At 37.9% G+C, this 20,109-nt stretch overlaps 1 protein-coding gene across 1 annotated transcript in view; it reads right to left on the reverse strand.

Moving 5' to 3' along the window:
• Tmtc1 (transmembrane O-mannosyltransferase targeting cadherins 1) overlaps positions 1–20,109 on the reverse strand; it is a 254,420-nt gene that overhangs the window by 138,667 nt on the left and 95,644 nt on the right. The window contains exons 6-7 of the mRNA XM_076854245.1: positions 1,132–1,213; positions 130–233 (exon numbers count right to left, since the gene is read on the reverse strand). Of these exons, the coding sequence (XP_076710360.1) occupies positions 130–233; positions 1,132–1,213 (186 nt within the window). The remainder of the gene's footprint in view (positions 1–129; positions 234–1,131; positions 1,214–20,109) is intronic.

Raw genomic sequence — 20,109 nt, forward strand, 5'->3', positions numbered from 1 at the left:
TTTTCTTTCTATCCACATGCTGGATAGAAAATATTTCTTTCATTACATGCAAAGCCCAACTATAGTTTAAAACTATTTAAAACTAGCTAATACATACCAGATAAAGTTTAAAAAATTATTTTTACTAACCTTGTAAGAATATAAGGCGAAAATGAAGCTGGATTATCCTGCTCTGAAAAGAGGGGCATGGATCCTCCCATTATCCACAGACGGAAGTACAAAATGACAATCACCTTAAGAGAACAAGAAGATTTGGTAAGAGAGCCACCAATAATCTCCCTCTTTGTACGTGTGTTCTGTCCCTCCTGTCAAGAAATGGAGTCAGTCACCCCTTTGCCTTAAATCTGGCTTGGTTTCATGACTTGTACTTAACAAAATGTGGTAGAAGACACACTGTGTCCATTATAGATCTAACCTTCCCTGGAGAGGTCTTGCAACTTTGGGTTGGTTCTTTCAGAACCCAGCTGCCAAGTTGTAAGGAAGTTCTAACTATCCTTCTAGGCAAAGCTCCAGAAGATGAGATATTATGGAGAGAGGCGATTTGGAAGAGGATGGAGGTGACTTAGCCCCTATGATGGCTGAATCAACTTGCTTTAGGACCCAACAAAAAATTATGATGATCAAAAGAATCATCCACCTAAATGCTGCCCAAACTAAAGAATTTCAGACAGATAATATGGTTGTGGTATTTAGGCCACTCAATTTTTTAAAATATATTTTTAGTTGTTGATGGACCTTTATTTTTTATTTATATGTGGTGCTGAGAATCAAACCCAGTGCCTTGCATATGCCAGGCAAGCGCTCTATCACTGAGCCATAACTCCAGCCCTAGGCCACTCAATTTTGAAGCCATCTGTTATGCAACAATAGATAACTGATAGAGCCAGGTTTCTGACACCACCGCTAGAGACAAATCAACATTAGCACCTTGAAAGGGTCTTGTAAAACACTGTGTGTTTCACATACATCTAAAATAGAGCATACACCTTCCAATGCTCTGCAATATTTAAGGCATGTAAACTGATACCAAGATGGCATGGCTGGGATCTACTACTGATTCTATTAAATAATCTGGATTGTGTCTCTGGCCTGAATTAAAATGAAAACATTCTTGATTACATATATACTTACATAACTTATGACCAGAACGGCCCTTTTTAAAAATGGTCTCATGGTAAGCAGGAAATTTCTATTGCTGCTTGTTGTCAGATACCTGAAATAAGAAAGAAAATAAATCTTAAGTAAGTGTAAGAGTCTCCTGCACCATATTCCCTTTTCAATGAATATGCTGTAGCTCTGAGAAAGGCTGTGAAGGCCCCAAGCTGAGAGTGGCCTGTGAGCCAGCACACTTGGGTTCCAATTCCTCAGCTTTGCTGCTTTCAACCCAGGAGACTGGGAGAGTTTCTTCCCCTCTCTGCACAGTGCTTCTTCTCACTTAGGAGGTTGATAACACCTTCCTCACAGGAAAGTCGTCAATGAGACAATATGGAAGGGAACTGAGCAATGTAATTACTAATACTACTATCCCATCTAACCTCCAAGAATCCAGTCATTCTGACAACTATGTGCTTACACAGTCAAGGGATGATTTTAAACAAGAGTTCATTTACCTACTTAGTGCAATATCTTTAGCCCACAAAATACCTCACCAATGTCTTACCCCTAAAGATAGTGCTAAGGTTACATGAAGTTAAGAAGTTTTTGTAAGGTTTCAAAGTTAGTGAGCATCAGTGGTGGGATCAGAGTCACCCATATATAAAGAACAATTTTCTCACCCTCTTATGGAACTTGGAATGAAACAAGTTTACAAGCATGTCAACTTCTAAAGGGGCAGAAACATGTGTAGACCCTGCATCTGCCACAGTTCATTGAATCTTACAAAGTGGGAGCTGTGGGCATGTACGTGCAAGATATGTGATCAGACAGCTTTAATAAAGACAATGAAAGGGAAGCAAGAAGAGCTATCAAAAGCCCCAGCTGAAAACCCACAGCAAGTCTTGTCCACCCACATGCAAATTTCTACATATTAAAGCAGAGTGGAGAAAAGAAGTTGAATCAAATCACATAATCCAACACACATTTCCCATTTCATCCTTATTCCCCCTACTTATTTTCATTTTTTTTCTTCTACTTCTTTTAGTTTGATTTTTCCTCAAAGGATTTCTCTCCAGCATAGCTTAAAATTTGCATTTGAATGAGTTCTCTTCATATAAGGAGAATATTCTTTAAGGAGAGAAATCATTTTGTAAGACCCAAGTGGGTTACTATCTCAAAAAGAAACGTCCACCTTGAGGATTGCTTACAAAATATATGTGCATCCTTAGCTGTGTAATAAACGTTTTGAAACTGTAGGACAATGACAGCCTTACTTAAAGGCAAGTCTCTTTCTTTGAATTTCCTTTTCCTCTTCCGGGTTCATAAAGAATTTTGGAAGTAATATATGCTCAGATCTGACTTATCAAGTATTTAATGAATGCAGAAAGTGAAGTGCCCAAAACACAGAATAGCATCAGCCACTAACAAACTTTGCACTGGATCCATCCTCAAGTACTGTATTTAAATCCCTTTCTCCTTCCTGAGATACCAACACAGTGCTCTGCAAGGAGGAAGGCCAGGTACCATCAGCAGCTACCTCAAATGTGCCAAAAGGTGTCCTCACATTGTACATGAGGTTTTGCACATGTTTGCATCTGTGTGTTTTTTTAAAGCAAGGTCCTTGACTTGGATACTCAATATCTCCAGAGTCTCCAATCCTAAAATGAGAAAGTACTGCTAAGCATTCTTCCCTCAGCTTTGCCACTACTGTGATTATCATTTCCAGTCCAAGTCAACCAACACTGAAATTTTTTTACTATTGCTTTACAGGGGGTAAGATAAATGGCAGCAGGAAGGCAAAGGGAATGAATGACAGATGGTTGAAGAAGGTGCCGGGGAGGTCAGGAGTCACAATATTTGGGAATGAAAAAAAAAGTGCTTCCTGCGGTGGTCTGCTTTTGGAAGTGTTATTTCTCAAGTTCCTTTTGTTGCTTGTTTATTTTTAACATAGTGGAAAAATGAGAAGTGGTTTTCCTTGCTATAGAACAACAAACCACAGAGTTTAGGATTTTTTCAATGTTAAATTTAGATGAATTCCCCATATATTATTTCACTGAAAGCTTGCTATGATGGTTACTTCAGTATGTTATTCTTATCTGTGTCCTCTCGTTTAGAAATTCTTGGAGAAATTCCACTTCCTTAAGAAGTCAAGCTGAAGTTACCAAATGATTTATACTTAAAATGTAACATCCCAAAGCAATCAATGAAAGTCCAAAGTGCTACAGAGATCAGTGATCAGAAAATAAGAATTCTTTTCAAGATTTCTATTTCTAGCTGTTCAATCAATAGTAAATGAGAAAATAAGTGAAAATGATATGGTATCCTTTTTTGATAAATACTAGATCAGGGGATAAGATTCCTAATCTCAACAGGGTGCACGGCATGGGCTCAATTCTCTGTATTCTTTACTCCTTTCCACTCCCACGACAAAATAGAACAGAGGAATTGTCCCCCAAATGTCCAATATTATGGCCTGTGAGGTAGAAATGAATAATAATGAATAGTAACAATATTATTATTAGCAATAATAAAATAGCTAACAATTAATATGTGCCAGACACTAAGTGGTTCAAATGTAATAACATGGGCTGGGGATGTAGCTCAGTGGTAGAGCACTTGCCTAGCAGGACGTGACAATAAATATTATATCTAATTTTCTCAGCTACACATTTCAATCGTAAGATAAAAAATGTTATCATTAATGCTTTCTTATTTCATTCAAATTCTCCACAGTTTTCCTTAAAAAGCCAGAGAGCATGTCAACCCAAACACCAAACCACTGGGGAAACCACTAGAAAGAGAACCGAGGTCCAGGGTTCTATTCCTTTTGTTTCCATCCAGTTTGATGCACGATTTGGAACAAATCTACAGAAGTTTTATTTTCTTCCTTTATCAATGAAAATGGGTGCAAATGGTTTCAAGGTTCCTTTCAGGTCAAAAGATTGTGATCATTGGATGTTCTCACCAACTGACGACATTATAAATGAATGGAGATAAACAGACACCTGCCAAATTTCAAGAAAAGGAAATGTCAAAGGATCAGAAGGAAATCAAGAATTAGTTGATCTCCACTTTCAGGACATGCAATTGCATATAAAAATAGTTTAGTATAGATTATTGGTATTGTCAAACTATGCATTTTAAACTGACTTTTGTCAAATAAAAACAAAGACCAAGATTATTCAAAGTAATTCTCTAATATGCTTCTACACATGGCACATTTTCTGATTACTAATAACCACTTCCCCAATTGATTATGTGCAAATATTCAGAGCTAAAATGTGACTGCTTCCTAAGTTCATTCTCCATAGTTACTCAGTCCTCAATGCCTACTGAAGATCTTAGCAGATATCAGAGCAACTGCCACCCTAAATCATCCACCCATCATCCTGTCAGCTCAATCAATGAATGCTTGGGGAAAATTATTTTTTTCTTTTCTGGTATTGAGGACTGCATCCAGGGGCACCCTACCACTGAGCTACCCTTCTAGCTCTTTTTTATTTTCTGTAGTGAGACAGGGTCTCACTAAATGGCCCAGGATGGCCTTGAACTTGGGATCCTCTGTCTCCACAGTAGCTGGGATTACAGGTGTGTGCCACTGTGTCTGCCTAGATAAATTAATATATATTCTTATAAGTTGCTGTCCTTTATTAACAATAATTATCATGCCAACAAATATTCCAAACATAGGACAAAAAATTCTTTGTTTGATCACACTTTATTCAGGCTCCTGAACCTTCTTCTAAGACCATCTGTGCATTGTCCTATAAAATCTAATTTCAACAAGAACCCTGCTAAATCACTTTAGCAAACCAAACAAAAACAAATAAACAAAAAACAATCATCCACCCTTGATATCTGACTACCCTAGATGTCTGATCATATCCTTCACTCTCCACCATCCCCAGGGGTAATGTCTGATCACCCTTGTCTTTACAAGAATCCTATTAGGTCAGATTAGCCAGAATCCCTCCTTACACATGATAAGGGGATTTCTTTTAGTAATCTGCCATCCACTGACCTCTCCATCCTGCTCCTTGGCTATAAATTTCCACTTGTCCATGCTATATATCAGGGTTCAGTTCCAACTCTCTCTTTGTAGCAAAATTCTACAACAGTGACCCCTGTATCTATTGCTACAGGCAATTAAGTCTTTATAAACATGTTTTAACAGTGTGGTTTAAATGTTTTTCACACACACAGCAAGATGATCAAAGATCAATAAATGCTTAGTGAGTTGAACAGTTTAAAAATCTTTTTTTTTAAAGAGAGAGAGAGAAAAAAAATTTTAATATTCATTTTTCAGTTTTCGGCGGACACAACATCATTGTTTGTATGTGGTGCTGAGGATCGAAACTGGGCTGCACTCATGCCAGGCAGCGCGCTACGGCTTGAGCCACATCTCCAGCCCTAAAAATCTTTATTTTGCCTCCTCTCAAACTCTTTTCCTGTTCTGTGTTAACCCGTCCCTTCAATACTAGACTGGGGTACAAAATTATACCAATAAGTAATAAATAGCTATATATGGAATTCTTTCTAGAACATCAATCATAACTAATTAATTTCCCTTTGCTCTTTCAAGATAATGAAGGATATTGATAAAGACTCACATACTCTGAAAAGAATTTGAACTCGGAGCTTTTAGATCAGGAATTTTTAAATACTGCTTTCCTTTGAAACACAAAAGACTTCTCAGTGGAACAAAATATAAAAGAGACACAGCTCACATTAGAAAAGACTACAAGTTTAGCAAAAACAACAGAAGAAAGTTAAGTGTCTCTGGGTTCCCTCTTTAACACACTCTCTTGAACCCAGAAGGGCCTTCTCTAAATCTTAATAAGCAAAGGCATTCTACAGAGGAGCCACCAACCTTTGATGTCCCCTTTGATATGCAAATGAAGATTCTGAAGGAAAAGGAGCTACTATCCTAAGACAAACGCATTTCTCAGTTTTGTCTACTCAGAAGACCAAATTGACCTTCCATACCCCACTCTATAGTTCTGGTAAACTGTTCTTACAGAAATTTTAAACTCTTAACTCATTATGGTATTTACAAAGAAACACGTACTTAGATGATCATACATAAAATATGGAAATCAAGCCTGGGAAGGATCAGGGAATGTGTTTTCAGTTCTCTTAATCATCCTGAAAACTGAAGCTACTATTGGAAGGGAACAGAACAGTGTGGGAGTGTTACAGGAGAGGGAAAAAGATGGAGCTGAGAAAATGTTAACTGAATTGGAAAAGGTCATGGCCCTTCACTGTCAAAGGTCAACTAGATCAAGCCTCATTAGCTGAGCCAGAGGATCCAATTATAGGCCCTCTACAATTAATTTAGTCAATGATCCTGATTTTAATTCTTTCTATAAGTAATAGCAAAAAATCAGTTTTGGTAATATCAGCCTTGTCTCTCATTAATAGTTCCAGGGAGGTTTCAATTCATTAGTAATAGGGAATACTTAATACATTTCATATGTGCCAGTAATTGGCCCTTGTTATTTCATATTACCTCTGTGAGTACACACTTGTCCCCATCTTAAGAATAAACCTGCTACTTACTCAGGATCTCATAGCCAGCAAGAGGCAGTGGTGAGACCCAAACCTAGATACAAACCCAAAGCATTCACTACTCTATATTACTGGAATCCTAGGCCACAGGCCTGACTCTGGGGAGCCAACAGATCAGATCTGGTCATTTGTCCCAAAAAACAAATGGAAAAAATGGTGAAAAGCAGAAAAGGAACTTTAACCAATGTAGCCATACTGGGAAGACAAAAGAGAACAGTGTGTTTCCTGCCCTATCTTTCAGGGGCTGGAAATTACTTTGAAGCTTTATAGAAAGAGGATTGAGGGCAAGGGTTGGGGCACTGCATAGTTAGAGGCATTGCACAGTTGCACAGCAGGTAGGTGATAGTCAGGCATGGTCTCATGGGTTATTTTATCAAGATTGGTTTAGCCAGGGATTTGTCAGTGATAAGAAAGTTTTTGTGGCCTGTGTGGTAGTTTGGACTCATCAAAAAAAAAGTTTATTCATTAGACCTGGGTGTTTCTGGAATCCATAGTGATTTAGAGCAAAGGAGACAGATGCAAAATGGAGAGAGATAATACCAAATTTCTATCCTTCTTTTAGTTATCCATTGGACATTTTCAAGCCCACATATGAGTGTAAGGCCCTGTTACAATAATCATACAAAAGTAAAATAGAGCTAGTCTGTACATTTTCAGCATAGATTACAGATGTTCCCTGACTTATGATAGTTCAATTTATGACAGTTTGGCTTACAATGGTGCAAAAGTAATATGCACTGAGCAGAAACCATACTTTGAATTTTGAATGTTGATCTTTCCCTAGGCTAGTACAATACATTCTCATGATGTTGGGCAGCAGCCACCCACCACAGTTTCCAGGAAAGCACATTATCATGAGAGGAAACAACCAATATCTTACTATGTTGCTAAGGTATGATGTTCTGAAGGTTAGGTGCATTGAATGCATTTTCGACTTAGTATATTTTCAATTTCCAATAGGTTTATCAGGACACAACCCCATTGGAACCTGAAGAGCATCTATAGTATTAAATGGCATCTGTGTAATAACAGCACAATAACTTCTGTCTTAGTACATCTGTGAACAATACTACAAATGGATAACTTTTAAAGAACAGGAATTTACCTTTTTACAGTTCTGGAAATGAGGGGTGCAAGATCAAGGCACTGACCTTTGCTGTCTAGTAAGGACTTCTTATGTATCCTCACGTGGCAGAAGAGTAGAAGAGCAAAAGAGGCAAACTTTGAAGCTCTTTTATTGTTGTTATTGTTGAGGTACTAGAGACTGAACCAGGACCACTCTACATCCCAAGCCCTTCTTAATTTTTATTATGAGATAGGGTTTTGCTAAGTTGCCCAGGCTGACCTCAAATTTGCAAACTTCCTGCCTCGGCTTCTTGAGTATAAAGAGAAATGGAGAGTGGACAGATAAGAATGCCCCAAGTGACAATGAAGGTGACAGCTGGGAAGATGACAAGTGCATCCGGCGAGGAAAGCAGAAATATGGTGCATATACAAGGGCCAAGGATTGAGAAAGGGCAAGCCAAGATGGCAAAAGAGCAAGAATAACGTCATGGCTGAGGGATCTAATGTCAGCAGAGTTGTGAGCAGTGAGGATGAAGAGGTAGGCTGGGGCCACTTCACAATGGGTCTTCACATCCCATTGTGGAGTTTGGATATACTTTGATGGCAATGAACAGTCAGCGAAGGCCCTTTAGAAGAGAGACAAACTGAACTGATTTCCAACAACAGAGTCAGCACTGACACGGGTACAGTGACCACTCTGAGGTCAATAGCAAAGAATGGCCCAGCTGTCCCAGTCGGAAAACAGTGGATACCAGGAAGGAGATAATGGTTATTTTGGAAATTTCTGAGAGATCAGATTTAGAAATAGATGAAAGGTTGTAGCCCAAGAATAAGTAAGAAAAGCATTGTTACATTTACTTAGCAGAATGATTTCGATGTTAAATAATTTCTTATGTACTTTAATCTTTTGTTAATTGGTCATTAGTTCTGAAGGTATAAAAGTTTTCTTCTGAACAGAATACTTAATTTGCCAAAATAAGAAACTTCTGCAAAAGGATACATATCAGCATATATTTGTGTGGCATTCACATGTCAAAAAACCTTCAATCTATTCTAACATTTAATCCGTGAAAGATCCTTAGAAGTGGCAGGACAGAGAGCATTGTCACTGCGTTACAGATCTAACCCTTGTGAGCAGTGGGTCTGAAACCAAAGTTGAGTCTCCTAATGGAAAATTTAATGCTTTTTAGCTGCACCACAGTCTCCTTTTTAACCATGTATTCACATGCTTTCTCCTATTTTAACCCACCCAAACTTATCATCAGAAGCTCCAAGGAATCCATGCAATAAAATCACTGCTACTTGCAACATACATTTATACAAGTACACAGGTAAATCTTAGCACTGAGAAAAAGAACAAAAATAGCCAATAATACTATAAAAATATTTTCTGGGCCTCACTGGAATGTATGAGCTCATAAACTCAAGTACAATTAAACTAGTGGAAAAGAGTATTCAATATTGGGACTGTCTGAGTAAAATAGCAAAAAGTGCTTCAGGTCAACAACAGTAATAATAGCAGCTACCATTTAGTGGCTGCCTTCGGTGTCCTAGGCACGGTTCTAATGTATGTGTTCCCTTAGCACATTCCTATGAGATGAGAAATGTCAATATTTTCTATTTGCAGGGGGAAAACAGAGGCATTAATGGCCCAGTAACTTGTCCCAAGGTCCCCAGGGGTAGTAAGAGAAGAAAGTTAGAATGGAAGTACAGTCCATGCCCTTACCCATAAATGTTCTGCTGCCTTGCACATCATTGACAACAAAATCTGCACTTTCCCTGGGGGTGGGGGGGAATGCTCAAAGGGCAAATACTGCTTCAGGAGTATGCAAATCTATGACATATCTAAAGACATAGGAATTCAGGACACCAAGAAATAGCTGACCAATTTGTTAATTTCTAATTAACAAAAAGCCTGCTTCATTTTCACCACTATGAAAAGTGATAAGCTATTCTGACAATTTTTAATTTGACAAGAATTGGAAACTGACAATATTGGAAACTGAGTGAGGTCCTAGAAGCAATATATGCAAGGAATAAAGGCATACACTTGACATTTAAATGATAGCTAACATTTACTGAGTGCACACTGTGGGCTAGAAACTGTGCCAAATACACATTAATTCTTTAAATACATACCTACAATAAAAACAATGAAGCAGGTATTGTTGCTTTCTTTATTTCACAGATGGGGAAACTGAGGAATTAAAAAGTGAACAGCAGCCAGACGCAATGGCACATGCCTGTAATCACAGTGGCTCAGGAGGCTGAAGCAGGAGGATCTCACATTCAAAGCCAGCCCCAGCAATAGTGAGGTGCTAAGCAACTCAGTGAGACCCTGTCTCTAAATAAAATACAAAAGAGGGTTAGGGATGTGGCTCAGTGGTCAAGTGCTCCTGAGTTCAATCCCCAGTACCAAAAAAAAAAAAAAAAAAAAAAAAGAACAGCTTCCCTGGGATCACAAAGCTAGTAATTAGCAGAGCTCAAACCTATGCACTCCATCCCAGCCCACACTCTCAATGCTATTGCACAGGGCCTCTCTGTACTGTCTGCCCTGCACCAGGACTAAAGGAGTTCATAGAAGGAAGAAATCAACACAGGCTGGAAAAGGAAGGGGAGCTGAAGGGAAAATATGACACTTGGCCTGGGGGGAAGAGAGAAGAGTCTGGGGAGGCAGGAGAAGTAGTGCCTGAGCAGCTGCATGGGGACAAGTGAGCAATGAGGACAAGAAGGTCTCCCTGTGAACACAGTCTGCGCAGCCTCTGCTCCCACAGTGCACACTCCTGAAAATGTCTCTAAGTCAGGTGTCTAAATTGTGAATAAATGAATGCTACAATGGAGGTTCAAACCCTGAAAGCTTGAATAGCAGCATAATGTTCCTAAATGACTGATAATTCTACTTCCCTTTTGCTCAGTGGTCAAAGTGATGTCACCCTGACAGTTCTGACCCTGAAGCCAGTCTTGGTGTCACTCTGTCACAGAGTTATTAAGTCCTTGCAAGGAGAAATAGAAAAGGAAATGCTTCTACTATCTTTTCCCACATTCTGGACACAGACCCACTCCCGAAGAGCTTCAAACATTGTGGTTAGTCCCCCCAACACCAACTGGCCATGGATGCCGACAGGAGAAGTCGCTCTGTGTAACTGGCTAGCACTGGTCTCTCTTCCACTTGCTGTACCTGTGTGGAATGCAGGCCAGGCCGGCCTATGGGTCTCTCTCTATTCCACTTTTATGCTTGAACTTAGACTTGGGTCTGTGTTATGGATCCAGGCAGCTTAGATTTAGGGCAGAGAAAGAAGGCGGCCTCATTTCAATCTTTCACCAAGCCACTTTCTCCAATCCAGCTTTCTGTTGGAGCCCTCCAGTTCCCTCCCCATCCCCAACATCCTCATCCACAGATTCTGAAGCCACTTTGTGGTAGCTGACAGCAAACAGAGACTTCACACACTGAGTTCACTCTGGGGCCAGGCAGGACATTTGGCAGCCTGGGCTTGCTGCAGACCAAGGCTCCTCCAGAAATAGATGACCTCACTGCACTGTGCTCAGAGCCCACAGCGGAGTAGCTGTGTTATAACCCAGCAGCACTCACAGGAAGTAATCAATGTGGGAGAAAAGAAATCTTTTCTTGGTCTAAAGAAACTCACTCAGAGACCAGCAAATTTCCATGGCCACTGCTAACACCCTCGGTTGTGAGAAAGGAGGACTGACTGTTAGAGCCTCAGGGACTGAAAAGGGGGAGTGGGGAACCCAATCATGCCTTGCACAAGCTTGACAAACACCTGTAAAATTCACTTTCTTACAAGAATTGAGCCTTTTAAATTTATTATTTTTATTCTAGGGACTGAACCCAGGGGTGTTTTACTGCTGTACTATATCCTCAGCCCTTTTTATCTTTTATCTTAAGAAAGGGTCTTACTAAATTGCCCAGGCAGACCTTGAACTTGTAATCCACCTGCCTCAGCTTCTCAAGTCACTGAAATCCTAGTGCACCTCCTACCTTGAAGGGATTCAAGTTTTATTTCACTCAGAACTCTATTTCTTCCATCAAAGGCAAATGCATTAAGGGGGGGAAAAAGTGAAAATTGTGAGACTTCAACTCTAGTCAGGTTTTATTTTTAAATTCCAGTTCTCATTCACATTGAAAGCTCCTGAGGAGAAATCTATAACTAAGATTTCAGAGTAAAAATAAGAATCACAGTGACTCTTATCACAGAGAATACACAGCATAGAAACGATCATTATTCATACTGTCAGGGTTTTACTGCTTACATAAAGTATCAGTATTATGGAAGTTCAAACATCATAATTTACATGATTTTTTTTTAAAAGGTAAGTTTCCTTTCTAGTTTCCTGCTAGACTTGAGAATCTAATTTAAAAACATAATATAAAAAAGTAACCATAATATACAAAATTTAAGTACAAAAGTTGTTCAAGAAACTAGAAATTCCAGCCTCCGACATATTAATTATTTACATATTTAACTATATTTATTTATAGTTTAAAAAATAAAACATCTGGAACATATTTTTATAATACTGTAGTAAGCTAAGTTTTCTGTATCCATGTGTCTGATGTGTGTCTGATGCCTTGGTTGTCAAAGGGTTTTCAAAGGGCCCCTCATGCTGTGCTCTCAAAAGCCAGCACTCTAGATGTTACCAGGACAGCTGGGTGTGGTGAAAGCACCCAGACCTTGGAGTCACAGGGACCTGGGTCTGAATCCTGACGCACTCACCTACAAACTCGTGGAGTAGGCAAGAGATCTCCGGAGCCTTCTCTGGAAAATGGTCATAATTTGCACTTTATAAGGTTCTAGAAAGGATCGCAATGAGATGATGTATGCAAATGGCTCAAGATAGTACCCGGCACAAAACAGCAACCAAAGTGGCCATGATTAGAAGAGTGACCATTATGCAGAAAATGCTCAAATGCTATGGCCTGTCCTTCATGATTACAAAAAAATAAGGAACATGAGAAAGGAATTGGGTAAGTACAGAAAAAGCTTCTCTCAAGGACTGTGGGCTCTCTCCTTCCTGGAAAGAGAAGGGAAAAGAACAAAATATTTCCCCAGAAGACAAAGCTTCCATTTGGCTTTCCATGTTCTCATTCACTGCACTCCTTTAATTCTGTTCAAAGGTGTTGTGCTGCTTGTGAGTGCACAAGGGAGCAGGCTGAGGAGGGGCCACTGAGGTGGCCTGTCAGGGCTGAAAACCAGCCTAGGCTCTGTTCAACCCCCTGCATGAGGGTGCACAGGTTGAGACTGCCTGTGAAGGAGGGCCTTTCCCTAATTCTTCCTAAAAGACAAAAGGTGCCCTCAACTGAAACATCACACTCCAACATGCCTCATGCCCGCGGCTTTTCCTATTTCTCATAAAGATCCCCTGTTGGCCAGTGGCCCTGATCTATTATGATTTCTCACCAGACAATTTCATTGTCCTAATGACTTTCATAGACTTGTTTAATCTAATCTTTCCATTTTCTTTGCAGGCAATTTCATTTGTTTACTGACATATCATCATGTGTTGCTATATTTCCAGATACCAGACCATGTTCAAAGGAACTTAATGTTTAAATGAAGAACACCAGTGGTTTGTGTCTTAACTCAGCTGAGTTTCCCTTGCACATCCAGTACAGTGCTCTGTTCAGCAGGCATTTAAGTCCTCAAACCAAAATTAAAAAACCCTATGCATGCAAGTCTTAGCATTACTTTTACAAACCCTGCTGATATCAGGACCCAATTTCAGACTCTTATTTTAACATTTTTCTCATTCTAAACTTAATTTAGCAAAAAGCACTCTGAACATTTCCTAGTGTAAAGTTTAGATTCAACAGATTTTCATGCATGTGGCAAGACTGTCCTCAAAGGTGACCAACCAGTACAATATGTCTAATACTGGGACTTTTGAGTGCTAAAACTTAGAAGATTCTGAGAAAACCAGGATGAGGATAAGATAGTGACCCTGGGACCATCTTCTAGCAGGTGAGTACTGAACAGTGAAATAAACTGATGAGGAGTAAACCAAGCCCAAAATTCTGTAAAATTCAAATAAAAAATTAATTTCTTTTTCTTGCCTGGACACTTGCTCTATCCTGATCCATGACTCTCTCTTCCTGGTATAAGGGTTTAATCCAAAACAAGTGTTTCTCTGGCAGAACACATCTATTAATGGTTCAGCATGTTAATTCTGAATATATGAAAACTAGAATTTTCTCATCCATGCTTTTCAGATCTCAGAAAAATCTTTTCATCTAACTTGGATGAACCAATATAAGGTATCCTTTTTTAAAAAGCCAATCATTCTATTTTATTTATTTTTTCACATTTTTCTGATTTCTTTTTCTTTTTTACATGTACTTGGTTTTTATTTTGGCATTACAATTCTTATTACACATATATACCATAATTTTTCATATCTCTGTTTGTATATAAAGTAAGTTGAGACCCAATTTGTGTCTTCATACATGTCCTTTGGTTAATGATGTTCATCACATTCCACTGCCCTTGCTAATTCCCTGCCTCTTCCTTTTCCCTCCCTCCACTCTTCCCTATCTAGAATTCATCTATTTGTCCCATGTTCCCCCTTCCCACCCCACTATGAGTCAGCCTCCGTATATCAGAGAAAACATTCGGCATGTTTTTTTTTTTTTTTTTGAGGGGGGGATTGGCTAACTTCACTTAGCATTATCTTCTGCAATGCCATCCATTTACCAATTCAAGTAAAATAACAAAAATAAACAAATATGGCTGGAAATACAAACTATGTCTCAATAGTAACCCTAAATGTTAATGGCTTAAACTCACCAATCAAAAGACATAGTCTAGCAGATGGAACTTAAAAAAAAAAAAAAAAAGACCCAACAATATGCTGCCTCCAGGAGACTCATCTGATAGGAAAAGACATACATAGACTGAAGGTGAAAGGTTGGGAAAAATCATACCATTCACATGGATTGTGGAAGCAAGCAGGGGTTGCCATCCTCATATCAAATAAAATAGAATTCAAGTCAAGATTAATCAAAAAGGATAAAGATAGACATTACATACTGCTCAAGGGAACCATATACCAACAAGACATAACAATCATAAATATATATGCCCCAAACAATGGTGCTGCTATGTTCATCAAACAAACTCTTCGCAATTTCAAGAGTCAAATTGACCACAACACAATCATCTTGGGTGACTTTAACACACCTCTCTCACCACTGGATAGATCTTCCAAACAAAGGTATCCTTTATAACATCATTTTATTAAAGTAGCAAAAGGGAAAAGAAGGAGGGGAGGGATTATGGTTAATAAACATTTGAGACTACACAGTCTCCTCTATGTACGGTCAATGGAACTGTAATGATTTGGTCCAGTGGACTATAAATCTGCATGATTCATTGAAGTAGAGATTGATATTTCAGAAGCTAAATTTTAGTGAAGTTTATAACATTAATTACAAGGAACTTGATGGGTCTGATTTCAAAACACACTATATCTATAAATGATGGGCACAACTGTACCAAAATAATTAATCTTAGGCATAAATAATCCAAAACCAAATATTCAAACAAAACTAAAATTCCAAAACCTCATACCTGAAATTTTGATAAACTTGCCTATTTATATATATTTGCCCACACATGTCTAATAACCATTTTTATTTTAAAATATTGGTAATATTTAAAGGTTTATGAAAGTTTTCCCTCTAGACCACTTTCTTTATAGTCTTTCCCTTGTATGCAGTTTCATGACTACAGGGTTGTCTAAAATTATCCTCACCCTCTTTAAACAAGGGACTCTAATTTCCCATTAGCTATCACTTAAGTATCTCTTACTGAAAGAAGAGATCACTGAAAATACAGTGAATACACAGACTGGCAAAAGCAACAGATACCCATCACAAGGAAAACAAACTCCAAAAGATATTGTGATATGTCCTTTGCCCAAACAGGAAACCTGTTCGCAGCCACAGTCGGTCAGAGATCAATTTCTAGGGGGGTCTCATCCATACTTAACCTTCAAACCAAGCTATGTCTAGTAGGGACAGATAGGGCAGAACCTTTCTTCAATATTCAAGGACCTGGCAACTGGTGCTAATTCCACTTGGTAGTTGCTTCAAACTTATGCTTGATGACCAATTCTCTATCAGGCACTTCAGGAGAAACTGACAGAAGATGGATGCTCACAGGAGCCAAACGAAGCCCTTCATAAACCTGCTGGAAGGATGCCCAAAGCCAGACCACATCAGCCCTTGACAGAGCTGGCTGTTATGCCACAGTATGAGGAGAAGAAAAACAGCTTGCCTATTTTAACATGATTTGGCTGAGGACCAGAATAATACAATTTATACCAATTTACTGTAAAAGAAAATGATGACCAATATCATGGACTGTTCATAGGAGTGTAATTGGTGTAACTGCAATTTTTTCAATAGAAATTGGGTAGCATGCACCGAACAGACAGTAATTCCTCAGTCTTGAACAATCATACTCAGCTGTACACAAGTATTGCACTACTGTCAACTTCCTGGTTTTGAAGTTGCACTATAATTACATACAATTTAAGCACTGGGGGCAACCAGATGAAAGGTGCAAAGAAACCCTCTGCACTATTTTTACATTTTCCTGTGGATTTATTAAGTATTTTAAAATAAACAAGTTCTGGGCTGGGGCTGGGGCTCAGTGGTAGAGTGCCCGCCTTGCATGTGTGAGGCACTGGGTTCGAGCCTCAGCACCACATAAAAATAAATAAATATACTGTGTCCATCTATAACTGAAAAAAAAAACTGTTTAAAAAATAAATAAACAAGTTCTCCTTTTTTGTTAAATCAAGTTAATCTAATTCTAAAGCCTTATTATTGAAGACCACTGACCTCAAAGCATGAACAGATGTAAAATCTCATGGATTCAACACCTGAAATTATCTTATTTTGAAAGACAATATAGTCAAGAATTGGTGCCTTTTATTAACAACTCAATTATCAGAAATTCTGGCTTTGTTTCTTTAATATATCAAGTTTGGGACTCAACTGCCTTGAGGTCATTTTCTATCAATAGAAACTTTGACTTTTATAAAGCAAAGTTAAACACCTTTGCATCACTCTTCCCCAAAAAGCATCCAGAGACTTAACATAGAACACCCAAAATTAGAAGAAAGAATATGTGTAAAATTGGGATAAACATTATTATTCTAATGTAGACAGAAGTATTTTAGAGAAAGTCCTCAAGCATCCAAACCTAAATTGTACTCATCAAAACTCCACATAAACCTCAAGAGCTAAATATGCTTTATTTATATACGTGAGTATGTACAAGTCAATTGTGTGCAACACAAATAAAAACTAACCTGTGGTCTGTCTTTCCAAGGTATTTCTGAAAAATGCTACTATATGGAACTCTGTAATTTTCTCTTTTATACAATTTTAAGGTTTACAGAAAGCTGAAAATCCAAAAGGGAAAGAGAAATCAAAAGGCTAACATACTGAACAAAGTAAAACTTGCGAAAGGCCTCTGCTAAGCATTTAAAGAGTTGAGATGTCGCCACAGCAGGGCAGTGAACAACCATCCTGAAAAGAGTCATTTCTCATCATTTGGAATAGGAAAAAAAAAACAGTGTTGATGGGATAGAAGAATTAAAAAGTAAATAATTAATTTTCCCCTTACTCTTTCTCTGACATGAGATTTCCAGGGTAGTTTTGACACTGACTAGAGAAAAAGGAGGCTAAACAGAATATTTAGACCTCAAATGTTTGTTAGCTCCTGAGAGCTTGTATAAAACTAATAGTAAGTAAGTTGCATTTCACAGGATGTATATTTAATTTATTCCATTGGACTATTTTGACAAATTAAAAAAATAAACTAAACTAGGGTCACTGCAAAATGTTTCTTTTTATTTTCATTTTTTGTCCGTCTGTTTCTTCCTTTTTGTTTTCTTAAGTTTGCTCTTATCCTGTTTCTTACTCTTTTGAAGATTTACTTATCAAGTCTTAATGTGGAATGACACATAGGATCTCTAGTTCTAGGGCTGGGGGTACAGCTCAGGGGCTGGGCACTTGCCTAGTATACACAAAACCCTGGGTTCAATCCCCAGAACCACCACCAAAAAAACCCAAATAAACAAACAAAAACTATGGTTCTATCATCTGATAAAACTGGATTCAAATATTGACTATGATACTACCTAGTTATGAACTATAAGTTTTGTAGTGAGAATTAAATAAACAGTGAGAACACTGCACAAGATAGGGATACATGCATGCACACACATAGTAGATTGTCATTATCATTTTCTAACACCATTTCTACAAATGACTGGCTATGGTGAACATAGAGAATTTTTTTCCAATTCAGTAATTACATAGAAAATGTGCTAAAATGCCTCCTGTTGTTCAGATATGCTATGCTATTCTTAATAAAACTTTCAGAATACTTTGCTGTCTATTACAAGCATGTTTTTCTACTGCCAATCTTAAAAAAAAAAAAAAAAAAGAGGAAGACACTACTTTTTAAAAGGAGTAATTGGGTTTAGGATGTAAGGTTGTATTTTTTAATTTAATTTTTAAAATGTTTTAAATTTTTTCTAATTAGTTGTACATGACAGTAGGATGCATTATGACATGTTATATTCAAATAGAGCACAACTTCTCATTCCTCTGGCTGAACATGGTGCAGTCACACCAGTAGTTTAATCATACATGTATATACAGTAATAATCTACCATCTCAGAGCGTGGCTGCCTCAGTCTGGGGACACCAGCCATGGCCTGGAGATATATTGTTAGAGTAAGGTTATATTTTTATTTATTAACTAAAATATATTCACAGTCATTTTAAATGGTACATATTTCAACTCTGAGAAGAACTTTCCTAACCAGATATCAAGATCACTCAATCCCAAGCTAACAGACCAGCCAAACAAAGAACTAGACAAACTCTGTGGAGCTACCATATCCACCCTGCCATGTGTGCCTCCAGACCTCATGTAAATGACAACAAAGTAAACCACTATCTTAATTAATCCACTACTTCAGCTAAACCTAAATCCTACCAAAGACACCCTTTTTCCAGTAAAATATCTACTATGTGGCTGGCTCTGGACTCTGTACTTATCTTGACTCTTTCTTTTACAATGTTCATAAAGAAAGGCACAGATACTTTTAATACTTTCTTAAACATTCAGAACTTCAATTTAAGATGTAAGACAGGATGTTTTAAAATTAAAAATAATCACCTTCCAGGACTGTTAAGATAAACTAATGAATAAGTGTGCTTCCTTCTGTGTTACAGCAATTTTTCCTCTCATCCTCTGGGGAGGATTCCATTCCTCTAGAAGCCAGTTATTAAACAATCGACAAAATAAGTGGAACCAAGCTACTGAATATTCACATCTCCACTGCATTTTAGCAACTATTGTTCCTGAAAATGTTGATTATTGTGGGGTAGACTCGCGCTTTCACTTGAAAAAGCTTGCATTCCCCAACAGCCATATTCACACTTTTGTATTTCTCAGTTCATTCTGTTTGATATTCCAATCAGATAATGGAATGAATGGAACTCAAAATACCTTTTAAGTTAATCCCACCCATAACATAATTTACACAAGTAACTATCATTGTAAAGAAAGCTGATTCACCACACAGCCTCTTAGAGAGTTTTTCATCATCTATGGCAAAAAGAGGGGGTGCTTAGTAGTAAATTCGGTGAAACAGAGTCATGGACTCAAGAGGAAGGAACTGCCGTAATCAGTACATTCTTTGTTTTAAATATATTGCTTTTCTTATGAGATGAAATGAAAGGAAAACATGCTACTCATATCTCAAACCAGGCTAAACCAAGCACCAGGCAATATATGAGATAGGAATCTCAATTTATTTATAATCTCAATTACTAAGGCATAATGCCTTAGCATCTTATATATGAAGTGTGACAATAAAGTAATGAGATCAGTTCTTTTGTTTGGTTCATAAACTGGCACCGATGGGAATTTCAAAATAAGAGTTTCTAAACAATATTGAGAACCGCAAAATGTATAGAGTAAGTTTATGGCCAAGATCATTTCAAACGGTCTCTTTATTAAAATGACAGCCACAGTACTCAATCTTCAGAATACATACATACACACATTAATTTTGTGATAACAGAATTAAATACTGAGAAATATGTGTTCTCCTTTTTACATTTTACAAGAAAGTCCTCCAAATGTGACCATACATTTCATTGTATTACATTTTTGGGAAAATCTGTATGTCCCCCTTTGAGATTGGTGCGCGGGGGTGGGGGCATATTAAATAAATAGTTTAAGATGAAAACTCAGTTTTGGATTCTTTACAGTGACTGTCAAACGTATCATCACCTAAAGCCAAAACTGAAGAAACAGTTCTCAATTGCATGGATAT

The sequence above is a fragment of the Callospermophilus lateralis genome, chromosome 4 (assembly GCF_048772815.1).
Source record: "Callospermophilus lateralis isolate mCalLat2 chromosome 4, mCalLat2.hap1, whole genome shotgun sequence".
NCBI lineage: Eukaryota > Metazoa > Chordata > Mammalia > Rodentia > Sciuridae > Callospermophilus > Callospermophilus lateralis.